The sequence below is a fragment of the Ranitomeya imitator genome, chromosome 3 (assembly GCF_032444005.1).
Source record: "Ranitomeya imitator isolate aRanImi1 chromosome 3, aRanImi1.pri, whole genome shotgun sequence".
In the NCBI taxonomy this organism is placed as follows: Eukaryota; Metazoa; Chordata; class Amphibia; order Anura; family Dendrobatidae; genus Ranitomeya; species Ranitomeya imitator.
The window spans coordinates 276,264,470-276,279,372 of NC_091284.1; the positions used below are offsets into that span (position 1 = coordinate 276,264,470).

A 14,903-nucleotide genomic window follows, 5' to 3' on the forward strand; every position below is an offset into this window, starting at 1 on the left:
CTCGCTGAGAATAAACGTCTCCATCTGAATGGGTACATGTGAAACCTCTTCTTAGACTAAAATTCTCTCTCTCTGTGGAGGGGTATTGGACCTGCTGTAATTAAAACACCTGAAGCTAGGAGGCGGAGTGCACGATCAGAAGGCTAGAGAATACATTTCAAAAACCTGACCTGCACATCCAAACATAGACTCAGTGTGAACAGGTGCTGAACCCAGAGTCGCCAACTCGTATATAGTTAAGTAAATAAGGCAGCACACTGCAGTGCTAAAACATGCAAACTTGAAAACAAGAAATTGAACTGCATAACTGCACTAGAAATATGAAAAATGAGAGCTTTTAGCGCATAAAAATGGCCAATTTTATGTGTACCTGGTAGCCCCTTTACGGCATCTCTCTTATACCAGGTCCTACGCTTGCCTTACCTCGCTGAGAATAAACGTCTCCATCTGAATGGGTACATGTGAAACCTCTTCTTAGACTAAAATTCTCTCTCTCTGTGGAGGGGTATTGGACCTGCTGTAATTAAAACACCTGAAGCTAGGAGGCGGAGTGCACGATCAGAAGGCTAGAGAATACATTTCAAAAACCTGACCTGCACATCCAAACATAGACTCAGTGTGAACAGGTGCTGAACCCAGAGTCGCCAACTCGTATATAGTTAAGTAAATAAGGCAGCACACTGCAGCGCTAAAACATGCAAACTTGAAAACAAGAAATTGAACTGCATAACTGCACTAGAAATATGAAAAATGAGAGCTTTTAGCGCATAAAAATGGCCAATTTTATGTGTACCTGGTAGCCCCTTTACGGCATCTCTCTTATACCAGGTCCTACGCTTGCCTTACCTCGCTGAGAATAAACGTCTCCATCTGAATGGGTACATGTGAAACCTCTTCTTAGACTAAAATTCTCTCTCTCTGTGGAGGGGTATTGGACCTGCTGTAATTAAAACACCTGAAGCTAGGAGGCGGAGTGCACGATCAGAAGGCTAGAGAATACATTTCAAAAACCTGACCTGCACATCCAAACATAGACTCAGTGTGAACAGGTGCTGAACCCAGAGTCGCCAACTCGTATATAGTTAAGTAAATAAGGCAGCACACTGCAGCGCTAAAACATGCAAACTTGAAAACAAGAAATTGAACTGCATAACTGCACTAGAAATATGAAAAATGAGAGCTTTTAGCGCATAAAAATGGCCAATTTTATGTGTACCTGGTAGCCCCTTTACGGCATCTCTCTTATACCAGGTCCTACGCTTGCCTTACCTCGCTGAGAATAAACGTCTCCATCTGAATGGGTACATGTGAAACCTCTTCTTAGACTAAAATTCTCTCTCTCTGTGGAGGGGTATTGGACCTGCTGTAATTAAAACACCTGAAGCTAGGAGGCGGAGTGCACGATCAGAAGGCTAGAGAATACATTTCAAAAACCTGACCTGCACATCCAAACATAGACTCAGTGTGAACAGGTGCTGAACCCAGAGTCGCCAACTCGTATATAGTTAAGTAAATAAGGCAGCACACTGCAGCGCTAAAACATGTAAAGTTGAAAACAAGAAATTGAACTGCATAACTGCACTAGAAATATGAAAAATGAGAGCTTTTAGCGCATAAAAATGGCCAATTTTATGTGTACCTGGTAGCCCCTTTACGGCATCTCTCTTATACCAGGTCCTACGCTTGCCTTACCTCGCTGAGAATAAACGTCTCCATCTGAATGGGTACATGTGAAACCTCTTCTTAGACTAAAATTCTCTCTCTCTGTGGAGGGGTATTGGACCTGCTGTAATTAAAACACCTGAAGCTAGGAGGCGGAGTGCACGATCAGAAGGCTAGAGAATACATTTCAAAAACCTGACCTGCACATCCAAACATAGACTCAGTGTGAACAGGTGCTGAACCCAGAGTCGCCAACTCGTATATAGTTAAGTAAATAAGGCAGCACACTGCAGCGCTAAAACATGCAAACTTGAAAACAAGAAATTGAACTGCATAACTGCACTAGAAATATGAAAAATGAGAGCTTTTAGCGCATAAAAATGGCCAATTTTATGTGTACCTGGTAGCCCCTTTACGGCATCTCTCTTATACCAGGTCCTACGCTTGCCTTACCTCGCTGAGAATAAACGTCTCCATCTGAATGAGTACATGTGAAACCTCTTCTTAGACTAAAATTCTCTCTCTCTGTGGAAGGGTATTGGACCTGCTGTAATTAAAACACCTGAAGCTAGGAGGCGGAGTGCACGATCAGAAGGCTAGAGAATACATTTCAAAAACCTGACCTGCACATCCAAACATAGACTCAGTGTGAACAGGTGCTGAACCCAGAGTCGCCAACTCGTATATAGTTAAGTAAATAAGGCAGCACACTGCAGCGCTAAAACATGCAAACTTGAAAACACGAAATTTGAACTGCATAACTGCACTAGAAATATGAAAAATGAGAGCTTTTAGCACATAAAAATGGCCAATTTTATGTGTACCTAGTAGCCCCTTTACGGCATCTCTCTTATACCAGGTCCTACGCTTGCCTTACCTAGCTGAGAATAAACGTCTCCATCTGAATGGGTACATGTGAAACCTCTTCTTAGACTAAAATTCTCTCTCTCTGTGGAGGGGTATTGGACCTGCTGTAATTAAAACACCTGAAGCTAGGAGGCGGAGTGCACGATCAGAAGGCTAGAGAATACATTTCAAAAACCTGACCTGCACATCCAAACATAGACTCAGTGTGAACAGGTGCTGAACCCAGAGTCGCCAACTCGTATATAGTTAAGTAAATAAGGCAGCACACTGCAGCGCTAAAACATGCAAACTTGAAAACAAGAAATTGAACTGCATAACTGCACTAGAAATATGAAAAATGAGAGCTTTTAGCGCATAAAAATGGCCAATTTTATGTGTACCTGGTAGCCCCTTTACGGCATCTCTCTTATACCAGGTCCTACGCTTGCCTTACCTCGCTGAGAATAAACGTCTCCATCTGAATGGGTACATGTGAAATCTCTTCTTAGACTAAAATTCTCTCTCTCTGTGGAGGGGTATTGGACCTGCTGTAATTAAAACACCTGAAGCTAGGAGGCGGAGTGCACGATCAGAAGGCTAGAGAATACATTTCAAAAACCTGACCTGCACATCCAAACATAGACTCAGTGTGAACAGGTGCTGAACCCAGAGTCGCCAACTCGTATATAGTTAAGTAAATAAGGCAGCACACTGCAGCGCTAAAACATGCAAACTTGAAAACAAGAAATTGAACTGCATAACTGCACTAGAAATATGAAAAATGAGAGCTTTTAGCGCATAAAAATGGCCAATTTTATGTGTACCTGGTAGCCCCTTTACGGCATCTCTCTTATACCAGGTCCTACGCTTGCCTTACCTCGCTGAGAATAAACGTCTCCATCTGAATGGGTACATGTGAAACCTCTTCTTAGACTAAAATTCTCTCTCTCTGTGGAGGGGTATTGGACCTGCTGTAATTAAAACACCTGAAGCTAGGAGGCGGAGTGCACGATCAGAAGGCTAGAGAATACATTTCAAAAACCTGACCTGCACATCCAAACATAGACTCAGTGTGAACAGGTGCTGAACCCAGAGTCGCCAACTCGTATATAGTTAAGTAAATAAGGCAGCACACTGCAGCGCTAAAACATGCAAACTTGAAAACAAGAAATTGAACTGCATAACTGCACTAGAAATATGAAAAATGAGAGCTTTTAGCGCATAAAAATGGCCAATTTTATGTGTACCTGGTAGCCCCTTTACGGCATCTCTCTTATACCAGGTCCTACGCTTGCCTTACCTCGCTGAGAATAAACGTCTCCATCTGAATGAGTACATGTGAAACCTCTTCTTAGACTAAAATTCTCTCTCTCTGTGGAAGGGTATTGGACCTGCTGTAATTAAAACACCTGAAGCTAGGAGGCGGAGTGCACGATCAGAAGGCTAGAGAATACATTTCAAAAACCTGACCTGCACATCCAAACATAGACTCAGTGTGAACAGGTGCTGAACCCAGAGTCGCCAACTCGTATATAGTTAAGTAAATAAGGCAGCACACTGCAGCGCTAAAACATGCAAACTTGAAAACACGAAATTTGAACTGCATAACTGCACTAGAAATATGAAAAATGAGAGCTTTTAGCGCATAAAAATGGCCAATTTTATGTGTACCTGGTAGCCCCTTTACGGCATCTCTCTTATACCAGGTCCTACGCTTGCCTTACCTCGCTGAGAATAAACGTCTCCATCTGAATGGGTACATGTGAAACCTCTTCTTAGACTAAAATTCTCTCTCTCTGTGGAGGGGTATTGGACCTGCTGTAATTAAAATACCTGAAGCTAGGAGGCGGAGTGCACGATCAGAAGGCTAGAGAATACATTTCAAAAACCTGACCTGCACATCCAAACATAGACTCAGTGTGAACAGGTGCTGAACCCAGTGTCGCCAACTCGTATATAGTTAAGTAAATAAGGCAGCACACTGCAGCGCTAAAACATGCAAACTTGAAAACACGAAATTTGAACTGCATAACTGCACTAGAAATATGAAAAATGAGAGCTTTTAGAGCATAAAAATGGCCAATTTTATGTGTACCTGGTAACCCCTTTACGGCATCTCTCTTATACCAGGTCCTACGCTTGCCTTACCTCGCTGAGAATAAACGTCTCCATCTGAATGGGTACATGTGAAACCTCTTCTTAGACTAAAATTCTCTCTCTCTGTGGAGGGGTATTGGACCTGCTGTAATTAAAACACCTGAAGCTAGGAGGCGGAGTGCACGATCAGAAGGCTAGAGAATACATTTCAAAAACCTGACCTGCACATCCAAACATAGACTCAGTGTGAACAGGTGCTGAACCCAGAGTCGCCAACTCGTATATAGTTAAGTAAATAAGGCAGCACACTGCAGCGCTAAAACATGCAAACTTGAAAACAAGAAATTGAACTGCATAACTGCACTAGAAATATGAAAAATGAGAGCTTTTAGCGCATAAAAATGGCCAATTTTATGTGTACCTGGTAGCCCCTTTACGGCATCTCTCTTATACCAGGTCCTACGCTTGCCTTACCTCGCTGAGAATAAACGTCTCCATCTGAATGGGTACATGTGAAACCTCTTCTTAGACTAAAATTCTCTCTCTCTGTGGAGGGGTATTGGACCTGCTGTAATTAAAATACCTGAAGCTAGGAGGCGGAGTGCACGATCAGAAGGCTAGAGAATACATTTCAAAAACCTGACCTGCACATCCAAACATAGACTCAGTGTGAACAGGTGCTGAACCCAGAGTCGCCAACTCGTATATAGTTAAGTAAATAAGGCAGCACACTGCAGCGCTAAAACATGCAAACTTGAAAACACGAAATTTGAACTGCATAACTGCACTAGAAATATGAAAAATGAGAGCTTTTAGAGCATAAAAATGGCCAATTTTATGTGTACCTGGTAACCCCTTTACGGCATCTCTCTTATACCAGGTTCTACGCTTGCCTTACCTCGCTGAGAATAAACGTCTCCATCTGAATGGGTACATGTGAAACCTCTTCTTAGACTAAAATTCTCTCTCTCTGTGGAGGGGTATTGGACCTGCTGTAATTAAAACACCTGAAGCTAGGAGGCGGATTGCACGATCAGAAGGCTAGAAAATACATTTCAAAAACCTGACCTTCACATCCAAACACGAAATTTGAACTGCATAACTGCACTAGAAATATGAAAAATGAAAGCTTTTAGCGCATAAAAATGGCCAATTTTATGTGTACCTGGTAGCCCCTTTACGGCATCTCTCTTATACCAGGTCCTACGCTTGCCTCATTTTTCATATTTCTAGTGCAGTTATGCAGTTCAAATTTCGTGTTTTCAAGTTTGCATGTGCACTCCGCCTCCTAGCTTCAGGTGTTTTAATTACAGCAGGTCCAATACCCCTCCACAGAGAGAGAGAATTTTAGTCTAAGAAGAGGTCTCACATGTACCCATTCAGATGGAGACGTTTATTCTCAGCGAGGTAAGGCAAGCGTAGGACCTGGTATAAGAGAGATGCCGTAAAGGGGCTACCAGGTACACATAAAATTGGCCATTTTTATGCGCTAAAAGCTCTCATTTTTCATATTTCTAGTGCAGTTATGCAGTTCAATTTCTTGTTTTCAAGTTTGCATGTTTTAGCGCTGCAGTGTGCTGCCTTATTTACTTAACTATATACGAGTGGCGACTCTGGGTTCAGCACCTGTTCACACTGAGTCTATGTTTGGATGTGCAGGTCAGGTTTTTGAAATGTATTCTCTAGCCTTCTGATCGTGCACTCCGCCTCCTAGCTTCAGGTGTTTTAATTACAGCAGGTCCAATACCCCTCCACAGAGAGAGAGAATTTTAGTCTAAGAAGAGGTTTCACATGTACCCATTCAGATGGAGACGTTTATTCTCAGCGAGGTAAGGCAAGCGTAGGACCTGGTATAAGAGAGATGCCGTAAAGGGGCTACCAGGTACACATAAAATTGGCCATTTTTATGCGCTAAAAGCTCTCATTTTTCATATTTCTAGTGCAGTTATGCAGTTCAAATTTCGTGTTTTCAAGTTTGCATGTTTTAGCGCTGCAGAGTGCTGCCTTATTTACTTAACTATATACGAGTTGGCGACTCTGGGTTCAGCACCTGTTCACACTGAGTCTATGTTTGGATGTGCAGGTCAGGTTTTTGAAATGTATTCTCTAGCCTTCTGATCGTGCACTCCGCCTCCTAGCTTCAGGTGTTTTAATTACAGCAGGTCCAATACCCCTCCACAGAGAGAGAGAATTTTAGTCTAAGAAGAGGTTTCACATGTACCCATTCAGATGGAGACGTTTATTCTCAGCGAGGTAAGGCAAGCGTAGGACCTGATATAAGAGAGATGCCGTAAAGGGGCTACCAGGTACACATAAAATTGGCCATTTTTATGCGCTAAAAGCTCTCATTTTTCATATTTCTAGTGCAGTTATGCAGTTCAAATTTCGTGTTTTCAAGTTTGCATGTTTTAGCGCTGCAGTGTGCTGCCTTATTTACTTAACTTTTCTTTCATAATGAGACGCAGCACAGCCGTCATTCCTACCCCCTTGGTGCCGGGCGCCGCCTCCTCAGCATTGTTTGAATCTGTCCCGGAGCCTGCGCTGTTATGTTAAACCTTGGGCATGCGCAGATAGCGATGTACACTCTGCTTCTCCTGCATTCCCTGGGCTCCAACACCGCCAGTTGCTGCCCGGAAGTGCTGTCTGCACAGTCAACAGTTGCTCCTCTGTTATTGGGGTTCAGTAACGCCAGCTGCTCCCCTGCTGTGTGTGTGGCAATAACTCAAGTCTGCTGCTCCTGCTTTCCCTGGGCTCCAACACCGCCAGTTGCTGCTCAGAAGTGATGTCTGCACAGTCAACAGTTGCTCCTCTGTTATTGGGGTTCAGTAACGCTGGCAGCTCCCCTGCTGTGTGCGGCGATAACTCAAGTCTGCTCCTCCTGCTTTCCCTGGGCTCCAACACCGCCAGTTGCTGCCCAGAAGTGCCATTTGCACAGTCAACACTTCCTGCCGTGTTATTGGGGTTCAGTAACATCAGCTGCTCCCCCGCTGTGTATCCGGCAATGTGTCTTGCGACCTCCACGCTGACACAACAAGAGAAATTAAAGGGAACCTGACCGCTACTAGCGTTTGTAACTAAAAGAGCCCACTTGTGCAGCACTAATGCTGCATTTGGACAAGGTGGCTCTTTTAGTTATTCTCCTTGCACACACTGAATTTAACGCTTATAAAATATGTCCTCTCGTACCTTCAAACTGTCCCGGAGGTGGGACTTTCCTTCTTAATGAGACGCAGCACAGCCGTCATTCATACCCCCTTGGTGCCGGGCGCACCCTCCTGAGCGTTGTTTGTTTGTGTACCAGAGCCTGTGCTGTTATGTTATCCCTTGCCCATGTGCAGTTAGCGCTGCCCATCTTCTGACATCATTTGTTGTCAGGCTGGCTGCGCCTGTGCGGCCGCCCTGCCCAAGATCACGCCCCGCAGTGTCTTATTTATTCCCCCTGATGAAGGCAAGTCGCTGAAACGCACGTAGGGGCTGTGGCACCATCTCCTGAGCTTTGGTAAGACTCCATCTTTTACTCTGTTACTATTGCTGCTAGTGCAGTGTTTCTTGTGTTGCTGTCTGTTATCTATTTAGTGTATGTTAACTTTCGCCATTATGGTTTGATCTACTTGCTATTTGCAATATGTATTGTGAGTGCCATTGTAGTTTCATCCTGGGTTATTATAAGTATATCGACACACTACACTATGTGTGTTTCATCATGTCTTACTAGACCACCTGCTCAGTAATGGTGCCAGTTATGTTTTGCTTGGCTCATTAACCAAACATTTTCTGTGGTTACTATTTTAGATTTTGTATGTCCTTTTTATCTTAATAAAGATTGTTACATTATTTGTTCTATATACGCTTTGCCTTCATATGATTCCATGGTTCCATATTATATTCAGTTCTTATTGACATAGGTTATCAGTCAGTTTTATCCTCTCTATTTCACCTAAATTGTGATATTTATGAGGATACCAGCTGCTCTGTCCCTGATTTTCTAATGGTCTGATTATTTAGAAGATAAGGATTCTGTTCACATATCTCTCATTTGTATTAGGTGGTGAGCCATCATTTCATCTCTCCCTTCGCTTCCCTTTGAGCTTCTGTTTCGCTACTGCAATTTACTTATCCTGGCTATTTTGCTGGTTCTTGTTATTAGTTTTTTTCTATATTGAATTTATGTTCATTTTCCTTACTACTGTAGTTCTTATAAGCTCTTAATAAAAATTAGAGGACAAAAAAGAAAAATTAATAGCAATGACTTTGTGCAATTCAACAGGTCTTCGGGTCAGGTGGTCTCTGGAGACCCATGTTCAGGCTTAAGTCTCCGTTCTGTTAGCAGTCAGGCTGAACTACAAATTAATCAGATCGCTCTGAATCCTGGGGGGACGACATTATATGTAGCAGCTGGAAATGCAGTGAGAGCTTGGGACCTGGGAAGGTAAGTCTACTCTGTAAAATTAATAATTTTGTAATGAATAGAAAGCCTAATCGTAGACTAATTGCTTTCCAAAGCCTATTGCTAAACTAATTTTTTGTATTGTACAATTATGTTTTATTAAAGTGCACATGATCAAAACTTGATTGAGAAAATGATATACAGTATTTTAAACCTTTAGCCGTGGAGCCAATTTTGACTATAAGATGAAGGAGCCCAATTTTTTAAAAACTGACGTGTGGTAATTATTGGTGGTAACAACTGTGGCATTATGCTTAAAGATAATTTTGTGATTTTGTGACAAATTGTATTTTATGTTAGCAGTAAATTTAGGTTGATATGTTTTGCGTTTTTATGAACATTTTTTAAATTCGATGAAATGTAGAAAAATTAGCAATTTTAAATCTCTGAATGCTTATATCTTTAAACCAGATCATGTAGTTAATAAATAACATTTCTCATATGTTTACTGTACATCAGCATACATTTTTTTAAATGTTCTGTTATTTTGTAAAGATGTTAGAAGGGTTAAAATTTAGCATCAATTTTTCATTTTTTTTTTCAAAGGAATTTATAAATCCTGTTTTGTTTGCATCTATTTAGTTTTTAATTGACTTAAGGCATCTGTATAGTGATACCTTTAAAAAAAAAGCACCCTACAAGTTAAATAAATGTATTACACAATTTCTCCCAAACTTGGCAATATCAAATATATGGTCAAAAACTACCCTTTGGACACATGGCAAGGCTTAGAAGGGAAAGAGTCATATTCGGTTTCTGGCGCACAAATTTAACTAGAATATAAATAGCGGATTATATGCCGCATTTACTGGGCCCCAATGCACCAAAACATTAGAAACCCTCACAAGTGACCCCATTTTGGAAACTCACCTCATCAAGGAACTTATCCAGGTGTGTTTAATACCTATTTAGTACCCATAGATGCTTCACAGAACTTTATAACATTTGGACGTGCAAGTGAAAAATTGCATTTTTTCTACCAACATGTTTTAGCACCAAATTTGAACAAGAAAAAATTAACACATATTGTCTTACACAATTTCTTCCGAACATAAAGATACCCAATACATATTGTAGTCAAAAGTTAATGTTTGGGGACACTACTCACTTTTTGTGGTGCAAATGTGACTGGAATCTGAATCTGGAATGTGTGTGCCATGTCGCATTTGCAGAGACGCAGACTTGCCAGAACCACAGATACCTCACCCAAGTGACCCAATTTTGGAAGATAAACCCCTTTAGAAATTCACCTAGGTGTGTGTTGACCATTGTGATCCCACAAGTGCTTCATAGAACTTTAAAAAATTACGATATGAAAAAAATAACAACGTATTTTTCACTTTATAAGATGCTCCGGATTATAAGACGCACCCCAAATTTTGATGAGAAAAATAGGAAAAAACTTTTTTTGAATAAAATGGTGGTGCTTCTTATAGTTAGTGATGAGCGAGTGTACTCGTTGCTTGGGTTTTCCCAAGCAGGCTCGGGTGGTCTCCAAGTATTTATGACTGCTCGGAGATTTAGTTTTTCACTCGCTCATCACTACTTATAATCCATGCGTCTTTACCGGGGGTGGTGGCTGCAGTGAAGTGGGGTTCCAGGGTCACTGCTGGAGGAGGCAGGAATGAAGCGTTGCTGCAGGCTGGGATGAGGGGGTGTGCTGGTGTCCTGTGTTGTGGGGTGCTCCTGTGCTGCGTGGGGGCTCCTGTGCTGCATGGGGTGTCTCTGATGCTGTGGGGGTGGCTCTGCCGACATTTTGTGAAAGGCCAGAGCCCCCCCGGCAGTTCATGCTTTCCTGTGCGGTGGACTTTTGGAAAATGGCCGCTGGGAGGCGGCGCATGCGCAGATGGAGATCTTGGGACCAAGATCTTGAGAGATGAGATCTCAGTGCTGAAATCTCATCTCCCGAGATCTTGGTGCTGAGATCTTCATCTGCGCATGCGCTTTCTCTCAGCAGCCTTTTTCCCGCAGTCCACCGCACAGGAAAGCATTGACGGACTGCTGGGGGGCTCTGGCCTTTCACAAAATTTTGGCAGAGCCCCCCCGCAGCACTGGAGATGCCAGTATCACCCTGGGCAGCGGCGGCGGACACCCCCTCATCCCAGCCTGAAACGGTACCAGTAAGCGGTATATCCGCATTGTAAGACGCACCCCCATTCCCCCAAAAAATTTAGGGGAAAAAGTGCATCTTACAAAGTGAAAAATAGGGTATTTTTTTCTAGTAAAATGTCCGAAGTTTATAGCCCGAAGTCCCAGTTTTTTAGTTTTCACAAGGAGAAAATGGACCCGACAATGTATAATTTCTCCAGAATGAGGTGAGACACTATTTGTGGTCAAAAACTAATCTTTTGGCACCTAACAGGACTCCGAAAGGAAAGACTGCTATTTGATTTTTGATTTAGCTGGAATAGACTTTAAAAGTTATGTTGCATTTGCAGAGGCCCTGACATGTCAAAACAGCAGAAACCCCCAACTGATCACATTTTAAAAACTAAATCCCTCATGAAATTCAAAAAGGGTTGTGTTGTGCATTTTAACTCACAAGTAAATCACAGTACTTTGTAATATTTAGATGTCAAGATGAAAAATAATTATTTTTTCCAGTAAAAGATGTTTTAGCACCAAATTTGTTATTTTCACAAGGGATAATAGGAGAAAATGATCCATCTATTTTGTTATTCAATTTCAAATGAATGTGTCTTCATTAGAGATGAGCGCTGTTCGAGTCGAACTGTTCGCCAATTTCAAATTCAAGCTGTTTTGAGCGGTGTTCGAGTCGTTCGACGAACTCGAACAATTTGCTTAAAATTCGGCTGTTCTAGTTTCTGTTCGATAACTGTTCGTTCACCAAAAGCCTAACTTGATTTGCACATTAAAACTCTTTATCATTGTTGATAGACTGTTTCAGTGTATAGTGGACGGGGGGGGGGGGGAGCGGGGGACAGATCTGTGCTGAAATAACACTGATCTCCATTTTTTTTTCTTTCCCGCATTTACAGTGGGGCAGTGCAGTTTCTCAGCCTATCAGCAGTGCGCACACGCACAACAATGTGCACACAAACAAGGGCATGTGTCATTGGCTGTGTATGTCACATGTCCTTGCCCTATAAGAACCAGCCATTTTCCCCGTTGCCACCATTTCCTCACTGCTGCAACTTAGTGTTAGACGGCACCACTGCTGCTGTGGGCGCTATACAGTCTAAGAGTGTTTTTTGGAGACAATTTTCAGAGAGATAGGTTTAGGGAGTCGGGAGGAGTCGGGACTAGTTGCAATATCAGCCCTTTTCAGGGTAGGTTACAGCAGTTCATAGCACTTTTTGCCGGGCAGGTCTGTGCCTGTGCTGTGCAAGTGTTTGTCACAGCATTTGGTGTAATTTAGCTCAGCCAATCCTTTTGGGCTAGAAGCATTGTCCGGTAGTCATCTGAGTAGCCTGCATGTGAAGCTAGCTACATTTCCTGTGTATCTAAATTTTTACTGCATCTAACCCAGTAAATAGTTTTGGGCCTAGGAGCAGTGTCTGCACGTCAGCGGAGTAGCCCGCCTGTGAAACTAACTACACCGCCTGTGTATCTCAATTTTTACTGCATCTTACCCAGTAAATAGATTTGGGCCTAGGAGCAGTGTCTGCAAGCCTGTGTATCTCAATTTTTACTGCATCTAACCCAGTAAATAGTTTTGGGCCTAGGAGCAGTGTCTGCACGTCAGCAGAGTAGCCCGCCTGTGAAGCTAACTACACTGCCTGTGTATCTCAATGTTTACTGCATCTGATCTCCATTTTTTTTTCCTTTTCCGCATTTACAGTGGGGCGGTGCAGTCTCTCAGCCTATCAGCAGTGCACACACACACAGCAATGTGCACGTGATGCACACAAACAAGAGCATATGTCATTGGCTGTGTATGTCACATTTCCTTGCCCTATAAGAACCAGCCATTTGCCCTGTTTCCACCATTTCCTCACTGCTGCAGCTTAGTGTTAGACGGCATCGCTGCTGCTGTGGGCGCTATACGTGTCTGCACGTCAGTGGAGTAGCCCGCCTGTGAAAGTAACTACACGGCCTGTGTATCTCAATTTTTACTGCATCTAACCCAGTAAATAGTTTTGGGCCTAGGAGCAGTGTCTGCACGCCTGTGTATCTCAATTTTTACTGCATCTAACCCAGTAAATAGTTTTGGGCCTAGGAGCAGTATCTGTACGTCAGCGGAGTAGCCCGCCTGTGAAACTAACTACACTGCCTGTGTATCTCAATTTTTACTGCATCAAACCCAGTAAATAGTTTTGGGCCTAGGAGCAGTGTCTGCACGTCAGCGGAGTAGCCCGCCTGTGAAACTAACTACACAGCCTGTGTATCTCAATTTTTACTGCATCTTACCCAGTAAATAGTTTTGGGACTAGGAGCAGTGTCTGCACTCCTGTGTATCTCAATTTTTACTGCATCTAACCCAGTAAATAGTTTTGGGCCTAGGAGCAGTGTCTGCACACCTGTGTATCTAAATTTTTACTGCATCTAACCCAGTAAATAGTTTTGGGCCTAGGAGCCGTGTCTGCACGTCAGCAGAGTAACCCGCCTGTGAAACTAACTACACCACCTGTGTATCTAAATTTTTACTGCATCTAACCCAGTAAATAGTTTTGGGCCTAGGAACAGTGTCTGCACGTCAGCGGAGTAGCCCGCCTGTGAAACTAACTTCACCACCTGTGTATCTCAATTTTTACTGCATCTAACCCAGTAAATAGTTTTGGGCCTAGGAGCAGTGTCTGCACGCCTGTGTATCTAAATTTTTACTGCATCTAACCCAGTAAAGAGTTTTGGGCTTAGGAGCAGTGTCTGCACGTCAGCGGAGTAGCCCGCCTGTGAAACTAACTACACCGCCTGTGTAACTCAATTTTTACTGCATCTTACCCAGTAAATAGTTTTGTGACTAGGAGCAATGTCTGCACTCCTGTGTATCTCAATTTTTACTGCATCTAACCCAGTAAATAGTTTTGGGCCTAGGAGCAGTGTCTGCACACCTGTGTATCTAAATTTTTACTGCATCTAACCCATTAAAATGTTTTGGGCCTAGGAGCCGTGTCTGCACGTCAGCAGAGTAACCTGCCTGTGAAACTAACTACACCACCTGTGTATCTAAATTTTTACTGCATCTAACCCAGTAAATAGTTTTGGGCCTAGGAGCAGTGTCTGCACGCCTGTGTATCTAAATTTTTACTGCATCTAACCCAGTAAATAATTTTGGGCCAAGAGCAGTGTCTGCACATCAGCGGAGTAGCCCGCCTGTGAAACTAACTACACCGCCTGTGTATCTCAATTTTTACTGCATCTAACCCAGAAAATAATTTTGGGCCTAGGAGCAGTGTCTGCACATCAGCGGAGTAGCCCGCCTGCGAAACTAACTACACCGCCTGTGTATCTCAATTTTTACTGCATCTAACCCAGGAAATAGTTTTGGCCTAGGAGCAGTGTCTGCACGCCTGTGTATCTAAATTTTTACTGCATCTAACCCAGTAAATAGTTTTGGGCTAGGAGCAGTGTCTGCACATCAGCGGAGTAGCCTGCCTGTGAAACTAACTACACCGCCTGTGTATCTTAATTTTTACTGCATCGTACCCAGTAAATAGTATTGGGACTAGGAGCAGTGTCTGCACGCCTGTGTATATAAATTTTTACTGCATCTAACCCAATAAATCCTTTTGGGCCTAGTACCACAGTTTGGCCATTCAGTTCTGCTCGGTTGTCATCCATCGGTTGTTGTGCCAACAACTACAGATACGGAGTTAAGCACTAAAATGAGTGGCAAAAGGCCTGCTGCTGGTGGAAAGTGGAATAGGTGTGTTGGAAAGGGAAAAAAGGT

The 14,903-nt window shown here is 42.9% G+C and overlaps 1 protein-coding gene across 3 annotated transcripts in view; it reads left to right on the forward strand.

Annotated features, from left to right (window-relative positions):
- Window positions 1-14,903, forward strand: part of KIF21B (kinesin family member 21B) — a 764,016-nt gene that overhangs the window by 674,235 nt on the left and 74,878 nt on the right. For all 3 annotated transcript variants that reach the window (XM_069756481.1, XM_069756482.1, XM_069756483.1), the window contains one exon: window positions 8,873-9,034. In XM_069756481.1, the coding sequence (XP_069612582.1) occupies window positions 8,873-9,034 (162 nt within the window). The remainder of the gene's footprint in view (window positions 1-8,872; window positions 9,035-14,903) is intronic.